At 39.3% G+C, this 18,566-nt stretch overlaps 1 protein-coding gene across 6 annotated transcripts in view; it reads left to right on the forward strand.

The window, feature by feature from the left end:
* LOC150080478 (uncharacterized) overlaps positions 1–13,826 on the forward strand; it is a 354,693-nt gene extending 340,867 nt beyond the window's left edge. For 5 of the 6 annotated variants that reach the window (XM_090381810.1, XM_090381811.1, XM_090381813.1 and 2 more), the window contains one exon: positions 13,600–13,825. In XM_090381810.1, the coding sequence (XP_090237936.1) occupies positions 13,600–13,727 (128 nt within the window). In that variant the 3' untranslated portion in view covers positions 13,728–13,825. Of the gene's footprint in view, positions 1–13,599 lie in introns of all 6 variants that reach the window. The other variant, XM_090381815.1, reaches the window with a different exon arrangement.
* The last annotated feature ends 4,740 nt before the right edge of the window (positions 13,827–18,566 follow it).

Raw genomic sequence — 18,566 nt, forward strand, 5'->3', positions numbered from 1 at the left:
CCCACTGATGATGAAGCCAACTAGCTTCAAAGCGGGCCATCTGGGCGATGGTATCCACTGAAAATAAATAATAGTAGTCTTCTCTACTATAGAAGTGTTATTTATTTGAAGTAGTGCAATACCTGCTATCTCGTGAAGGCAGCCACAATATGAGATACAATTAGAATAATGCTGTTACATTACAAATGTAGTTCAAATTTATGGGTAAACTATGGTGTATCTACACCGATATTAAATAGTTATATAAGTATTATATCTCAATATATATTATAGTAGTTTAGCTAACAGTAGGGGAAATAAGTAAAGAATTAGGATAGAAATACACTCCTGCCCTCATAAACTAATAGCCCAGAATGTGGAAAAAAAATTAATTGTAGGAAAGTGAACAGTATATGAATGAGGAATATAAAGTTACTGCTCAGGTTATCCAGGAGCACAATTTCCCATCCATGCTTGATATGACCTTAGTTGCTGATGCTCCTAAAACCCTACCACCACAACAACAACAGCTTGTGCCGGCCCTAGCCATTGTAGATATGTGAATCAGTAAATGGTTGCATATATACAGATATATTTTTGTTGCTGGATTCATAAACCTTAGAATCCTAGAATAATCTTATACTTAAAGATTATCTTGTAATTATCTTACAATTATGGGTAAATGGTTGCATGTGTACCAATATATCTTTTTCGTTACAAATTAATAATATTATCTTATAATAATCTTATCCTTTAGTATTTCTTATAATTATCTTACACTTATAGGTAACTGGCTGTTATATGTAAAACAGTGTCTCATTAGGATGCCTCTCGATTTCACTATTTCAGTATAATATATACTGAGATAATCTATATAAGTCTATATGGACTATCTCAGTATATATTATACAGAAATAGTGAAAGCAATCCTTAGTTGTTAAGGAATAAATAAAAATGCATTAAGGTAGTAATAATAATAAAACCAGCCATAGGTTTTCTTTAATTTTTGTTATTGATTAATATTAGAGTTTAGTGGGTATAGGTAGCAAATTTCAGTACATTGAAACACCATTACACCTGTCTCAGTGTAAAGAACCATGGATTAAGAATTGTTTACAACTCTGGGGAGGTATTTATATTATTCAATTACTACCTTGTTACAATAGAATAAAACTATATGGAAAATACATGGAATATATAACTGCTCCACGCTCTGACCGGCACTAAACAGTTATAGCTGAGAGGGGTGTGCTTGTATATTTTTTATATTTTTTTTTCTTATCAATTAATACAGTCTATTATACAGTCGGGCCTCCATATTTGCAGGGGTTATGCATCAACACTTCCTGTGAAAACGCGAAATTCCTCAAAAATCTGTACTCTCTCCCAAATAGCCCTAGATGTTTTCTTCGTGTGCCTAAACACTTATGCAACCATTTACAATTAACAGAAAAATGCTTCAACGAGTTTAAAAGGTTTTAATTGCATTTTACAATAATGAGTAACATTTTAGACCCGTTTCGAAAATACTGTATCAAAATTTTACAAATTTTACAGTATCAAAATTTTAAGAACAAGGCATGCACCAGAGTATTCACCACAGGATTCAGCATTCCTCAGAGTAGGGGTCTCAGAGGCTGGAGAAGCAGGGTTGGCTAATGTCGAGCCTTCTGGTTCAGTGGTATGAGGAGTTAGGCGTCAATGTAGAAGTTGTCCGTTTCAGGAACATTGTGATGGGAAGCTGCTTCTTTTTTGGTCGAACTCATTGAACATGGCTGTATATGGTGTTAAAATATCATCGAGGCTTTCTTTGAACTTCTTTCCACAAATCATGTAATTGTATTCATAGAAGAAGCCCACTAGCCATTTGACGTCAGACATTGCCTGTGCTAGGTTTTCCAAGTCTAACTTCTCTTGGCGTGGTTCTTCCTCATCCTCAGAGTTGGAACAAACAAGCTCCTCGAGTTCATCATCCATTAGCGCTGTTGCCTGTCCATCAATTAAATCGTTGATGTTCTCCTCCTCTAAGTCCCAAAACCTATGCCCCCCTATTCTCCTGGCCAACTCCTTTATTTCTGCAATGATTTTCTTGTGCTGTTCATCTGGAATGGTTTGTAGTTCATCTTGACTGAAGTCATGCACAACCTCAGGCCACAAGCTCTTCCAACAGACATTTACAGACTTGTCCTTGATGTCTGTCTACCAGTTCGTTTTATTAGGAAGAGACTGTCAGCTATGGCAAAGAGGCACCTCCGTAGCCAGGTGGGAAGGAGCAGCAGTGCGTAGCACACACTTCTTGATTAGACCGGGGTTCGAGCCCATCACCACCAAATACGGAGGATGCGGAAAGGTCAGGGAATGACCACCGCATATTCCAGGAGCAATATGGCCTTAGTTGCTAATGCTCCTAAAAACCAAATAACAACTATGGCGAAGTCCTCCTTCCAAAACTGAATAACATTGAGGTTGTCATCGCTGTCCATGGCCTGAACGTTTGGTTCATACACCTCTTCATGTAGTTGGCCTTAAAGGCCTTAATTACTCCCTGGTCAAGCGGCTGGATAAGGGAAGTAGTGTTAGTGGATAGAAAGACCACCTCTACATCTTCATTCACATAGTCTTGTGCATCACTTGGGTGCCCTGGGCCATTGTTCAGCATGAGGAGGATTTTAAATGGAAGCCCCTTTTCCTCCAGGTATTCCTTGACTTCGGGGATGAAACAAGAGGGGAACCTGTTCAGGAAGAGGTACTTCATTGTCCAGGCTTTTGTGATCTACATCCAGTACACAGGCAGTATATTCTTGTTACATCTTCTAAGAGCTCTAGGATTTGGGTTCTGCATGTGAAAAATTAGGCCAGGCTTTGTCATGTGGCCTGGTGCATTGCTGCAAACTAGCAGTGTAACCCGATCTTGTGCCCCCTTGAATCCTGGGACCTTCTTTTCTTTGATGGCTATATATGTGTGCTGAGGCATCTTCTTCCAAAAGAATGCCGTCTCATCGGCATTGAAAACCTGTTCAGGTTTATATCCCTTCTCCTCAATGAGCTTCTTGAGTTGCACAGGGTAGGCCTTAGCAGCCTTGTGATCAGCTGAAACAGAATTGCCCATAATCTTTACGTTACGGAGTGAATAAAACCTCTTGAATTTCTGGAACCAGCCTTTGCTGGCAATGAAAGTGGTTTCCGCAGAACTGCTGGTACAGGGGATTTGCTGCTTAAATCTGTTGTAAAGAATGAGGGCCTTAGCAAAAATCATACCAATATTCACAGGCAAGTTTTTCTTGTGCTGGTCTTCGATCCAAATGAACAGTGCATTCTCCATTTTTAACATCACTTTATCATGTACATAAGCTGCGTATTTAGCACTAAGAATTCCACCAGTTTGTACTGCCTCTCTGATCTCAGTTTCTTGTTTCCTTATGTATTGTTTGGTACTTTCATTGATACTAAACATGCAGCCTACGGCAGTGTATGTGAGCCCTTCTCAACATTTATGTAGAATCCCACTTTCTCATTCAAAATCATCACTTTCTTGGCCCTTTTAGGCTTTTGTCCATCACTAGATGCACTTCATTTAGAACCCATGGGTATTCACATAAGCACAGTAATATTTTAAGCACAAGTAGCCTACTGCAGACACACACACAACAGACAAAGGTCACAAGCTGTCCTACTCGGATGACACTCATTGTGAGACAAGATGCATGTGCCTCACCATCATATTAAAAATTTGGGTGCAGTGAGCAGCAGCCTCTCTCTCTCTCTCTCTCTCTCTCTCTCTCTCTCTCTCTCTCTCTCCTGCATGGTCCCCACCTGTTTTAACGGGGATGGCCCATGGAGGAGTCACAATCCTTGTGAGCAACCATACCCCTTTCTCCCAAGTTCAATTGAACACTAACTTAGAAGCAGTAGCCATTCGCTTAGCAATAGGGTCTTTTCTTACAATATGTTCTATATATTTGCCTCCTGGGATACACATTTCCCAGGTAGATCTCGACAATGTTATTACGCAATTGCCCTCTCCTTCTTTACTTCTTGGAGACTTTAATGGACATAGTACCCTGTGGGGTAGTGCAGAAACTAATGAACAAGATTGCATGTTGGGAGTATGATCAAGCAGACTGGAGTAAATTTTCACGGCTTACTGAATTTGATCCTGTACAAATTCAACAGGAGTCAATTGATGAAGCAGTGAAGTATATCACAGAGTGTATTATCCATGCAGCGGCAATTGCAATTCCAAAAATATCCTCCCGATTTCCACGTTTTCCAAAGCCATGGTGGAACCAAGATTGTAAAGAAGCAAGAAAGTTACAAAATTACAAAGTTACAAAGTTACAAAAGAAAGCTACAAAAGCCGAGAATTAGGGTTGAATTTGAAAGTGTCTGCAATTCTGCCCAGACACGATAGGAGGGAGTATATGATGAGAGCCTTGTATGATGAGAGCCTTGTCGATTAATTCGGCCCTGGAAAGATTGTGCAAGGCTCAAGAGGTAGAATTTTTTTCAGCCTGGACTGTACTTGTTAACAGGAGAGATTTCTTCTACAGGGATGGGATACACTTAAATAGAAAGGGTGCAAGAATATTTGCTGATGCTATCGAGGCAGTGTTAGGTGGGTCGGAAAACTGCTAGCTTGGGGGGAGACAAAGACCAATAGATTGACAGTAGCCACTGGCAGAGGTGAAAGAGATTCTTGCACTGCTTCTATTAGAATGAGCAGAAGCCTGAAAAACAAGATGCATGGTATTTCAGAGACTGCTGGGAGCCATTGCAGTACAAGTAAACACATGGGTTGTGTTAGGGTAGCTAAGAATAGAAACAGGTGCAGGTATACTTGTGTGTACACCAATGCTAGGAGTTTAGTAAATAAATTTGATGAATTTGAGGTATTGCTCAAAACATCAAAGGCAGATATTGTTGGGATATCAGAGACGTGGTGTCACACAGATATAAGGGATGCAGAACTGCAATTTGGGGAGTACAACGTCTACAGAAAGGATAGACAGGATAGGAAGGGGGGAGGGGTTATGCTATTAGTTAAGAAACACATAAAAACCAAGGAAGTGAAGCCAGTCGACATCGCTGGACAGTGCAGTGTTGAGTCAGTTTGGTGTGACATAAGCATTGGGAGATCAAAATTGAGAGTAGGAGTGTGCTACAAGCCTAATGACTCTGATGAGTATAATAAGGAACTGTACAGGGAAATAGAGTGGGCCAGTAAATCAGAGAGTCTTATAATTGGAGATTTTAATTTCCCAGATATTGACTGGAATTTGGGGGCTGGTTACTCACGCACTAGCAGGGCCTTTGGGGATTTATTGGATGATTGTTTTCTACATCAGCATGTTCGGGAGGCAACTAGAGGGAGTAATACTCTTGATTTGATTATCAGCAGTGATTCTTCATGCATTAAGAATCTGCAGATAAATGAACCACTAGGTGGCAGTGATCACAGTGTGCTGAAGTGGGATTTACTCAAAGAGGTAACTACCATTAGGGGTAAAGGGAAGGGTTATTGCTTCCATAAAGGCGACTACGATGGACTGAGACAGTATTTAAATTCTATACAGTGGGACCAACTGATGATGTTACCAACAGCAAATTCAAAATGGAAAGCATTCAAAGAACTTATCTTGGAAGCTACTAGGCTTTACATACCAACTAAGAAATATTGTTCAAGGTTTAGGCCAAAATGGATGTCAGATGAACTAATGAGGCATATGGCAGAGAAGAAAAATGCATGGGATACTTACAAATTAACACATGACACAGAAGCCTATGATAGATACAAGTTGATATGCAACCAAGTTACAAAGGAGGTTAGGCAGCCGAAGGCAGATTACGAGAAATCCTTGGCAAGGGATGCAAAGAAAAACAGCAAAGAGTTCTTTACTTATGTAAACTCTAGAAGGAAGGGGATGAATCAGATTGGTCCACTTGATATTGATGGGTCAACTGTTGATGATCCTGCTCAGGTAGCTAACAAACTAAATGAATATTTTGCATCGACATTCACACATGAGGAGTTATTCAGCAAGGGGAATGCCAGAGGTGTATTCAACTCTAGCAGTAAGCTACAGAATCTTGAAATAACTGGGAGTAAAGTGGAGGAGAAACTGTTGAAGATAAACACAAGAAAGGCACCCGGGGTGGATGGGATCTATCCAGTTATATTAAAGGAGGCAGCAAAGGAAGTAAGCAAACCCTTAGCCATAATTATGAGAGCTTCCTTGGACTCAGGGAGGTACCCATAGACTGGAAATGTGCAAATGTGACCCCAATTCATAAAGGAGGATCAAAGGCTGACACAAGTAATTATAGACCTGTGAGCTTAACTTCTGTTCCAGGAAAATTAATGGAGGCATTGGTTAAAGAAGCACTGCAGGATCATTTAGACAAGACTTCAGTTATAGCTCAGACACAGCATGGTTTTGTTAAGGGGAAGTCTTGCCTGACCAACTTGATTGGATACTATGATGCAGTCACAAAAGAACTGGATGCAGGGAATAACTTTGATATTATATACTTGGATCTTAGAAAGGCTTTTGATACTGTTGCACATGGAAGATTGCTACACAAATTGGAGCAGTGTGACATTGGAGGCAAATTGCTGCTATGGATAAAGGGGTGGTTGAGGGGGAGAAGACAGAGAGTGGTAATCAATGGACACTGCTCATCGTGGACTAATGTTATTAGTGGAGTCCCTCAGGGCTCAGTGTTGGGTCCATTATTGTTTTCTGTATTTATAAATGATATTGATGATGGTATATCAAGCTTAATGTCCAAGTTTGCAGACGATACAAAGGTTGGCAGGGTTGTCAAGGACACTACTGACACTATGCTGCTGCAACAGGATCTGGAAAGGTTGAACAGATGGGCTGAGAGGTGGCAAATGAAGTTTAACATTGACAAATGTAAAGTACTACACATGGGAAACAGCAACCCCAGAGCAACGTATCAACTCTGTGGTACTACACTGACAGTGGTAGAGAATGAAAGGGACTTGGGGGTGGTTGTGCAGGCAGATATGAAGTTCTCTGAGCAGTGCAGACGGGCTGCAAGAGTAGCTCATGGAGTATTGTCAATGATATACAGGAATTTTTCCAGCAGGGATAAGGAGGTGATTATTCCATTGTATAAGGCAATGGTCAGGCCACACCTAGAGTACTGTATACAGGTCTGGAGGCCACATTTCAAGAAGGATGTAGAGCTGCTGGAACGAGTACAGAGAAGGGCAACAAGATTAGTGAATGGAACAAAGGGGTGCTCTTACGAAGAAAGGCTTAAGTTTTGCAAATTACAGTGTCTGGAGACTAGGCACCAGCGAGGTGATCTGATAGAGGTGTATAAAGCCTTGAATGGTTTAAGCATGCTCAATGCTGATGGGATTCTTCCTCTAGCTCAGAAAAATCACCTGAGAGGGCATAAATTCAAATTGAGGAAAGACAGATGTAGGATAGACGTGCGGAAATTTGCCTTTAGCCAGCGGGTGGTTGGTTGGTGGAACAGACTTCCATCCCTTGTGGTGGAGGTTGATAGCCTAAATAAGTTTAAGGCTCAGCTGGACAGGTATTTTGAACGAACAGAGGGGTGAAGTGGGTTTTTTTTTTTTTTTTTTTTGGCTGATGCTGCATAAGCTTGCTTTCTTTCATCAAATGCCTCTACTAATGCTAATGCTAAATCGGGCATGGGGAAAATTCCGACGTTACCCCACCACCGCAAATCTTATAGCCTTTAAACGTGCCTGTACCAAAGCACGATTTATACGCTTACAGTGCCAAAAGGAATGCTGGGTCAAGTTTACATCCTCAGTTAACCAGATGACTAGTGCCAAAGTCGTCTGGGATAAAATTCGGAAGATGAAGAGTAAATACACATCAGTTTCCTCATCTATGTTAGAACATAATGATAATGGTTGTACATGAGCAGACCCAACTGCTATTGCCAACGCTCTAGAAGTATTCTCTACTATATCTGCTGAAACTTCCTACTCTGCTGAGTTTCTAGTTTTAAAGAAGAAAGTGAGAAACGCAAAGCCAAGTCTTATAACCTGCCTTTTAGTCAAGTGGAATTAACCATTGCACTTGCTACCTCGTAAGTGAGTGCCGCAGGGCCAGATGAAATTCAGTATGAGATGATAAAACATCTTCCATCTCACTCTCTAGAGTTGTTGCTACATCTATACAACCGAATTTATTTAGAGGATCAATTTCCCGTTTCTTGGCGTAGGGCAACCGTTCTCGCTTTCCCAAAGCCAGGAAAAGATCCCAAAATTCCTAGCAACTATCATCAAATTGCTCTGACCAGTTGCTTATGTAAGGTTTTGGAAAAAATTGTGAATGCCCACCTTATATATTATCTTGAGGCAAAACGACTATTTGAACAAGATTCAGTGCGGCTTTCGAAGAAATCGGTCCACTTTGGACCATTTAATCCGACTGGAAACAGCGATTTGCGATGCGTTTATAAAGCTTGAGCACTTGGTATCAGTTTCTTTGACAGGGAAAGCTTATGACAACCTGGAGGTATGGTGTTTTAAAAGACCTCTATTCTTTTGGTCTGAGAGGCCACTTTCCTATTTTTATCAGAAATTTTTTTATCTAAACGACTCTTCCAGGTTCATGTTAAATCCAGTGTATCCCGCTTTTTTTGTCAAAAGGAAGGAATTCCCTAAGGCTCTGTCCTCAGTGTTACGCTGTTTGCAATCAAAGTTAACTCCATTACAAAACAGCTTCCTCCTTCAGTAAATAATGCCTTGTACGTTGATGATTTTAGTATTTTTTGTCACTCCTGTAGCATAAGAGTTATTGAACGACAATTGCAACAAGCAGTCAGTCACCTTAGTTCCTGGGCTTTAACCAATGGGTTTAGGTTTTCTGCCCAAAAGACCGTTTGTGTGCACTTCTGCCACAAACAGAATCTACATCCTGACCCAGAACTCAGACTTGGACAAAATCCAATTCCTGTGGTAGCAGAAACAAAATTTTTGGGACTTATCTTTGATCAAAAGCTGACATTCCTACACCATATCCGTCAGCTTAGAGCAAAATGCATGAGGGGTTTGAACATGCTCAGTACTATCTCCTCCAACTTTTGGGGAACAGATTAAAGCACATTATTGCATCTGTACCGAGCACTCATTCACTCTAAACTTGACCATGGTTCCCAAGTTTATTCTTCTGCTAGAAATTCTGTACTCCGATGGTTTGACCCAATCCACCATAAAGCCATTCGGATTGCCATGGGAGCATTCCGTACTTCACCTGTCCAAAGTCTGTACGTCGAAGCCAATGAACCACCATTGATGCTTCGATGTCAGCAACTGTCGTTACAATATGCCATAAAAATAAAATCCCTGCCTGACCATCCTACATGGACATCTGTCTATATGGCACAGTTGGAAAATCTATATAATACACGTAAAACTGCCGGTCAGCCTTTTGGTATCAGGATTCAAGAGCTGGTTCGTGATATTAACTTCACATTGGATAATATATCCACGTCAGTCAAGCAAGTTCTTCCTCCTTGGAATACAAAGGGTACTAGGAAAGTTTTGCAATATGACGCAACAATAAATCACAGGAAGCTGCTTGTTGCTGCATGTTGAGACATGTTCATACGTGCATAGTAGCCGCCGTGCCAAGTCGATGGGCTCAGTTATTCATTAGTAGTGAGAGTGTAAAGTGCTTGCCATGGCATCGTGGTCACGAAATGAGATAAGGACAGTTTTGCGGTATAATTTCGTGCGTGGATTAACCATAGACCAGTGCTTAGAAGAAATGACTCTTGCACTAGATGATGATTGTCCACATCGTACAACGATATTCAGGTGGTATAGAGAATTCCAAAGGGGAAATTTCACTCTGGAGGATTCGGAGAGGCCGGGAAGGCCACGAATGTCAGTTACGGAGGAAAACGTTACTGCTGTGAGGAAAATGCTTGACGAAAACAGGCGAGTGACCTACCAACAGATAGAGGATACTTTGGGCCTAAATGCACCAGCAATTCGTTCGATTCTGCAAGATCATTTGCACGTGAAGAAACTTTGTTCTCTCTGGGTGCCGCATCAACTGACTGAAGAGCAGATGACACGACGTGTGACTTGGTGCCGGAAGATGTTAAAAAAGTTTGATAAGGGACAATCTCGGTATGTGAACAACATCGTGACAGGTGACGAGACTTGGCTGTACTATTACAATCTGCCGACCAAGGCTCAAAACAAAGTTTGGGTCTTTGATGATGACGACACACCCGTAATTGTCAGAAAATCCCGATCTGTAAAGAAGAAAATGATAGCTGTATTTTACAAATCGAGTGGAATTGTGGAACGTGTCGTTTTGGACACGCAGAAGACAGTCACAGCTAAGTGGTATACTGAACAATGCCTGCCTAAAGTCATTGGATCTATGAAGAACCTGTGGCCTAAAGTCAAGAATGGACACCTAGTACCTCCATCACGAAAATGCTCCAGCTCACCGCGCCAAAGCCTGCACCGAATATTTGACCACGACAGGACTGAAACTTCTCGAGCACCCTCCCTACAGTCCAGACCTTGCTCCCTGCGACTTTGCACTGTTCCCACATGTGAAAATGAAGCTAAAAAGGAGGCGGTTTTCCAGTGATGAGGACCTTCTACGGGCTTGGGACAACGAGTGTGCTTTACTCCCTAGTGAAACTTGGCAGAACTGGTTTAAAGATTGGTTTCGGAGGATGGAGAGGTGTATTGAATGTAGAGGAAATTACTTTGAAAAAATTAAATAAACAAAGCTGTATTGCAAAGCTTTCCTAGTACCCTTTGTATATGATCTCCGTCTTGTGACTTCACTCTTAGGACTTGGCTGAAAGCTAACACATCACCATATATATATATCGGCAACTCTTTGCAGCACACCTTGCCGAATACTCTGAATTCTTGCTGGTATATGCAGATGGCTTGAAGTCTGAAGAGTTTGTAGGATCTGCGTGTGTCTTTCCAAGCAAAACAATCTGCAGTTGCATTCCAGGCGAATGTAGTGTATACACTGCTTAGCTACACGCAATAGAACTGGCCTTGGATCATATAAAAACCCACCAGTACCAAAGGTGCATGTTATATACCGACTCCCTAAGCGTATTGCAGGCCTTATCCAACATGAGAAGCACTCACCCAGTATTATGTCGGGTGCAGGAAATATTATACTCCCTTTCAGAGTTAAACTTTGATATTCGCTTTTGCTGGATCCCTAGCCATGTTGGTATCAGAGGCAATGACTTGGCTGATGGCAGCAAAATCAGCAACGCCACAAAGTTGCATCCGCTTGTCAGTCCCCTATACAGACTGCAAGCAACTAATCTACAAAAATTTATGCGCGTGTTGGTAAGAATCTTGGAATGGGTGCCCTGCCAACAAGCTAAATTAAATTAAGCCTGTGATAATGCATTGGCTTTCTAGTCAGCTCAGGGTTCGACAGGAGGAAGTAATTCTTGCTCGACTACGCATAGGACATTCTCACCTGACGCATTCGTATTTGCTGAGGCCCGATAATAATCCTGTGTGTAGACATTGTAAAGCAAATTTAACTATCTGTCATATTTTAGTCAAATGTATGTATTTTGGTAACGAACGCCATTTATATTTTAACCATCTGTCTGAGCCTTATACACTCAGGCAGATTTTATCCGATGATGACAATGTGTCAGATGTATTCAGGTTTTTACAACTGATTAATCTATATAGTTTTATTTAGATTGCTCTAATGTTTAATATATTATAAATGTTTTATGCCATATTTTTGTTTATAATATATTAACTAGATATGTTATTTTATATTTTTACTTTTTCTTATATATTTATATTTTATTACCTTAGACTTGGCGCACAATAGCCTTAGATGCTGATGCGCCATTAAACTCCCAATAACCAACTAACCCCACCTGTTTCTTCCAAAGAAGTCCATACACTTGCATTGTATACTGCTAATCAATATATGTTCACAGTTCAACTTTAAACTCACTGTTAAAAGTTAGAAGAAAAGTTAGTTCACTACTAAACTAATTTTTCCTCTTCTTTTATCATTCTTCTGTTTTTCAGAACATCCTTCCTTCCTTATGTATTTCCTAAAACTTACAATCTACAGAAATTAAAGCCCAATATTAATAAGTATCTTGTGTTTTCAGCCTTCTGTCCGTATTTGGTACCAGAGCTTATAAGTTCAATTAACCTTACATATTTTGGGGTTACCATAAAAAAAAAAAAGATGAAAATTTAATGTTTTAAGGTTGAAGCTACATTAAAATACTAATATTTCAGCAGTTGGAAACAGATGACATGATTAGGAAAGATCACAGCATCAGTTAAGTGAACTGATTTGATTCATGTTTAGGAATTTTGAATGTGTTCAGCTATTTACAAATAATCTTTCAAATCAAAAATATCAGATTAACTTGGATAGAATTTTATAACAATTTATTTTTATTTCGAATTTTTGCTTGTATGCATGTGGCAGCTTTCTAGCATCACTGGTTGAAGTTTGCTGCTGTCTCTTCAACATAATATAATAGTGTTTAATTTCACAAAAATCATTTGGTCACACATTTTTTCACTGAGATTACTTAATTAAGAAAATGAAATAATCATGATCAGTTAGAAACATATACTTAAATATTTAAAGCCACCAACTAAACATGAATGCAGACAAATAAAATTTGTGTGCCACTGTACCTTTGACACGACTGTAGCCAAGTGATCAGTATGCAAGTACAGTGGTAGATGACTTTCATCAACCAGTGAAATACCACCACTTTGCTTATTGGAGGCTTGAAGTGGTGAAACCCATGTTTAGTCTAGAGCAAAGTTTACAGCATCCCCCTCCCCCCATACTTCACCTTCAACCCATGCACGGTACTAAGTACTATAGGTTTTGATACCTTTCGTGTTTGGGGTTTTCATAAAAAAAAAAAAAAAAAACTACTCACACTACATGTCTAAATCCATGATACTACAAAATCTCTACCTTGTGTACTCCTCTGATGCTACATGGATATCCCAGAGTATAAACAACAAATTTATTTATTTACTTATGTATTTTTAATTATAATAGGAAAAATGTCCTAATATAGAACTTTTCTAAAATTAGTAAATATAGATTGCTTGTAAGTATATTTGCAAAATAAAAAGACAGATTGGAACATTTGCGGGAGGTATCCCTATTTAAATTCCCAATGAATCCTATTGGAATACAAATTTTTTATTTCCAAGCTAATTTTCTAGCTGGAATAATTTACCTTTCCAGAGCCAATGATCTATTATGAAACTTATCCATGTGAAGTTTATTTGTGAAAGTTACCTGTATAAAAGACCAAACATATCTATAATCATTATGAATCCAGTTTCTCAAGATGAACAGGATAAAAATATTAAACAGCAACTTGGTAAAACACTCATCAAAATGCTACTCTGTATTATTGCTCTGCTTTAGGCATATGAATATTCTACAAAGTATTGTTTTGATCAATCACCTTATCTTATTTCAGAATAAATAATTGCTTTAACTTGTGTATGTTTATTTCTGACTATTCTGAGTTACTAACTGACATACCAGTTGTTTAACTTTTTTTTATGTGCTTTCTCATTTACAGATGACATTTCTTATAATCACCAAAAACATGATCACTCTACAAGAGAGGCTGAACATCATATGAGTTCTGAAGAAGTAGGGGAAGAGGAAGATGAAATTAATAAAGACTCTTCTTTTGTCTCTTCTTAAGTTTGGTAGACTACTACTTAATAATTTGAAATTGTGATAAAATGACTTCTGATCATGTTTTCATTCTTCTTTAAGTGTGAGTCTTTGTGTCAAAATTAGTGGTTTTTCATTCCCATGTATTTATATATGTGCAAGCTTATGATGCAGTTCATCAAATGTTCATCGACCATATAATAACTTATCATATAACTTTGCTGTCATTTGTCTTTTATCATTTGAAGACATATCATTTTCAAGTTCCAATTCTTTACAAAAATTTGATTTGTAAAATCTGAAATGTGGTTATTAGTATTAGTAATGGCCATATGGTGTAAGGAAGCCTAAGGCTTATGCTGCATCAGCCAAAAAATAAATAATAATAAAATAAAATAAATAATAAGAGAAAAGGAAATAGACAACCTATGCATTTACCTCCTTCCATAGGTCCAGCTAACCTTTGAATTTCCCCAAACTGTCAGCCTCTACCACCCATATAGGCAACTTATTCCAGTATTTTAAATGAAACTTCCTGCAATCCAGACTAAACATCTCTCCCTGTAACTTAGAATTTATGGCTCCTAGTTCTAGAATCATCTATAATCAATATTATTGTGAAAATCGAAACCTCATTCATTTTACTATTGCCTCTTAGAGCCTTAAACACCTCAATCAAGTTGCCTCTAAGGTGCCTAGTTTCCAAGCTCTGAAACCTACATATTCAAAGTCTTTCCTCATAAGAACATCCTTTTGCCTATTTCATCAGGCAGGGTACCTGTCTCTGGACCCTTTCAAGAAGCTCAATGTCCTTTATTAGGTGCAGTTTCCACACTTGAACACAGTATTCCAAGTGTGGTCTAACAGTAGCCTTGTATAATGGGATTATGATGTCCTTATCTCTACTAGCAAAAGTTCGATAAATTATCGATAGGACACCATGGGCCTTCCTTGCAACTTGTCTACAGTGCTCAGAGAACGTCATGTTTGACCATAACGTAACTCCCAAATCCCTTTCTTCCACTACTGACTTTAGTTCAACTCCACCAAGTTTATTTTGGTGTTGCTATTCCCAAGGCGTAAGACCAGACCTTACACTTTGCTGGATTAAAGCATAGCTGCCACTTTTCTGGCCATCTCTGAAGTCTATCTAGGTCACTCTGAAGAAACTCTGCTCTTGGCAGTGATCATTAACTATTCTACTGATCTTTACGTTATCTGCAAATTTCGACATCACACCCTCTATCCGTTCATTGATGTCATTTAAGAAAATCAAAAGCTATCTTGCTTCAGGGCAGGAGGCAGAGGATTGTGATGAATGGTTATTGCTCAGATTGGATTAATGTAAGAAGGTCGGGTTCCACAAGGACGAGTATTGGGACCACTGTTGTTTTTGATTTTCTTCAGTGATATTGATGAAGGTGTATCAGGTTAATGTCCAAGTTTGCAGACGATAGAAAGGTTGGCAGGTTTTTAATGACATTATGCTACTGCAACAGGATCTATAAAAGTTGGGCATGTGGGTAGCAGTAACCCCAGAGTAACATACCAAGCTATGTGGTACTACACAGGATAGTGTAGAATGAAGACCTGGATGTAATTGTCCAGATGGATAGGAAATTTTCTGATCAGTGCAGACAGGCTGCCAGAGCAGCTCATGGGGATCTTCTCAACGATGTCCAGGAATTTTGCTAGGAGGGATAAGGAAATGATTATCCTTTTGTATGAGGCAATGGTCAGACCTTGAGTACTGCATACAGACCTGGAGGCCACATTTTAGGATGTAGAGCTGCTGGAATAGGTACAGAGAAGAGCAACGAGACTGGTGGAGAACAAAGGGGTGCTTTTACCAAGAAAGGCTTCAGTTCTGCAAATTGTCTGTAGACCAGGCACCTGCGAGGTGACTTGATTGAGGTGTATAAAGCTTTGAATGGTTTGAGCAAGCTCAATGCTGATGGGATTCTTCATCTTGCTCAGATTACATACTTGGGGGAGCATAAATTCAAATCAAGGAAAGATAGCTGTAGAATATATGTGGAAATTTACCTTTAGCCAGCAGGTGGATTATTGCTGGAATAAACTTCATCTGTTGTTGTGAAAGTTAATAGCTTAAATAAATTCAAAGAAGAATTGGACAAACATTTGTCCATTTCTTCTTTGTTTGTTAGTTTATTCATCACAAATCTGTACAGGATCCTCAACAGCTGTACCATTCATATTCAGTGGATAATTTAATCCATCCCTTTGATTGTATCATTAACATGCCCAAAGAATTACTTGCATCATTGCTTTGCACTCTTAGCCAAAGGCTTCTCATAATTTGCGTTAGCTGCCTAACATTATCTGAGTAACTGTATTACTTATTGATATTTTTATTGTAGGCATTTGTATCTCCTGACAATTTATAATTTACCCATGCATTTTTTCTTCTCTACCACTGAGTTTATCAATTCATCTGACGTCCGTTTTGCTATAAATCTTGAATATATCATAACGGATTTGCAAGCTGAGTGGTCCTTTTAATCTGATTATGATTGTTCCCCCTTTAGCCCTCAGAACAAACTGGATTCGTCGCTGCATTACCTCAAAAGTTTTAAAAATATGCCACGAGAATTGTGGTCCATGCTAACTCAGTTTCTTCCAATAGTTGAAAATTGACTGTGAATTGTGGAAAGCTTCTTCCGCCTCATCGCACAGGTGTTCAAGTGGATTGAGATCCAGTGACTGGATTTGTTTGCTTAAGAATTTTATGACGCAGCAGCATTGGCTATAATGAGCCAAGTCAAAACCAGCGAGTGGGATAACTCCTACAGTAGGGTGAATTCATGTTCGTGGAACTAATTCTGTACTATTTTGGCCTTGTGAGATGGTGATTATCCTGTTAGAAGTCATTCGCAGATGGATACACCACAGCCATGAACAGATGCACCTGGCTGGAAACAAGTTACTTTGGATGTAAAGTTATTTCACTGGAATCAAAGTGTCCAATGTGTGCTACTTCACTGTCCATATCATTACTACACTGCCACCCTCAGCCTGCATTTAATCCTCTCACAAACTGGAAGAGAGATTCATGTGACCAGTTGATGTTTTCTCAATCCTTCAGTGATGGCTTTTCTTAGCCCACTGTAACCATACCTTCTTATTTCTGTTAAGTGATTTGGTGGTGGGCGTCGATTCATGGTGATCCCAAGTAAAGGCTATCGGGACTATTTCCCTATGATCAAAATAATTAGAATATATATATTTTTTGTTAAGTGATGACTAAAAGCTTAATGGCTCCAAGCTTACATTGGTCAAATAGAGTGACTAGTTTAGGCAACTAGGGTGATATGTGGCCTCTTTCCTGTATTGAGAGAACCCTGGGATTGCCTCTGGCCTGACGCCTCCGTAGCCAGGTGGGAAGGAGCAGCAGTGCGTAACACACGCTTCTTGATTAGACCGGGGTTCAATCCCATCACCACTAAATACGGAGGATGCGGAAAGGTCAGGGAATGGCCACTGCATATTCCCTGAGCAATATGGCCTTAGTTGTTAATGCTCCTAAAAAAACAAAACCAAACAAAACCAAGCCTCTGGCCTGATACTCCACCTGTGACAAAGTAAGATGTTTTATATTCCCAAATGACTGGGTTATTTTTTTTTCTGTTACCCAGAAAAAGTCTTGTCAGCTTCCATTTGCCTCTTGAATCAACAAGCCGTTTCCAACCACAGGATTGCCATTGGTGAATGTTATTTGGTTCTTGGTTCAAACTTGATACAAGAGACAGCCATACATGAAACCCCAAGAGGGTTGCAGTTACTGAGATACTCATACCAAGGGGTATGCTGTCATGTTAATTAGGGACTCAGTTGAGAAGAATTTTAACTAAGGGTCATCCTCTGTTAAAATAGTTCATTACATTTTATAAAACAAATTTTTAGTAAAGGGCTGGGATAAACTCTGAAAATATAATGGAGCTCGCATGATACCCCAAGACTACTTCTGCACAGTACAGCCCTGTTCACATTCCACTTTTGGTGCTAACTACAATGCCATGTTTTTAGCCACCAACTGGGATAATTTCCAAAACTTTCACAAGGGGTTCACATAATCCCTTTGATGCTCCCCTTCAGCACTCCCTGCTGCTCACAACACAGGTGGTGTATATGCATATATGGCTTCCATGATTGGCTTTAAGTCATTCAATTATTCTTCTATGTGCTGTCTCCACTCATCCTCTCTGCAGCTTAGTTGATATGATGTATCATCATCTACTACTCATTTTTGGAGCCTGGATTTGATTCCCATAAACTGTTGGAATCTCTGTAGTCTTCTTTAATTAGGACTGTAGTTAGGCAATTTGTTGCGGTGATGAAGTGGAGTATGGTTCGCCCTTGTGAGTTATTCTGGGTTTGTCATTCTTCACGACATGCAACTCAGCCCATAAACATATACTTCTATGGACAAAAATAGATATGGTGCTGTTTCTTGCATTGTCTTGTGAACTCCTCTTGACCATATGGTAACCTACAGTATAAACAAAAAAATTATTTTATTTTTATTTTAAAAATACAATATGGATATAAGTAATAAGCTCTTCTGCTGTAAAAGTAATAATTTGATTTTTTTTTGGTTCTATCTCTACACACTATATTCTGGTTGATATATAGCATGTGGCATCTTAGACAGTTGTACCCTTTTCCTTAAATTGAGACACAACCCTTACTTTTAAATACCAGAATCTCAATGGTCATCAAGTGGGATCCTAATATTTAAGTGATCATAGATTATATGATCAGTTTATCGCAGTCATCCTCAAGTGACATGGCAGTGGTTGACAGTGAAGAAACCAACTAATGGTTTCTATGCTTCCAACCCTATTG

Source organism: Mastigoproctus giganteus, chromosome 9, assembly GCF_048544385.1.
Source record: "Mastigoproctus giganteus isolate SK-2022 chromosome 9, ASM4854438v1, whole genome shotgun sequence".
NCBI classification, from domain to species: domain Eukaryota; kingdom Metazoa; phylum Arthropoda; class Arachnida; order Uropygi; family Thelyphonidae; genus Mastigoproctus; species Mastigoproctus giganteus.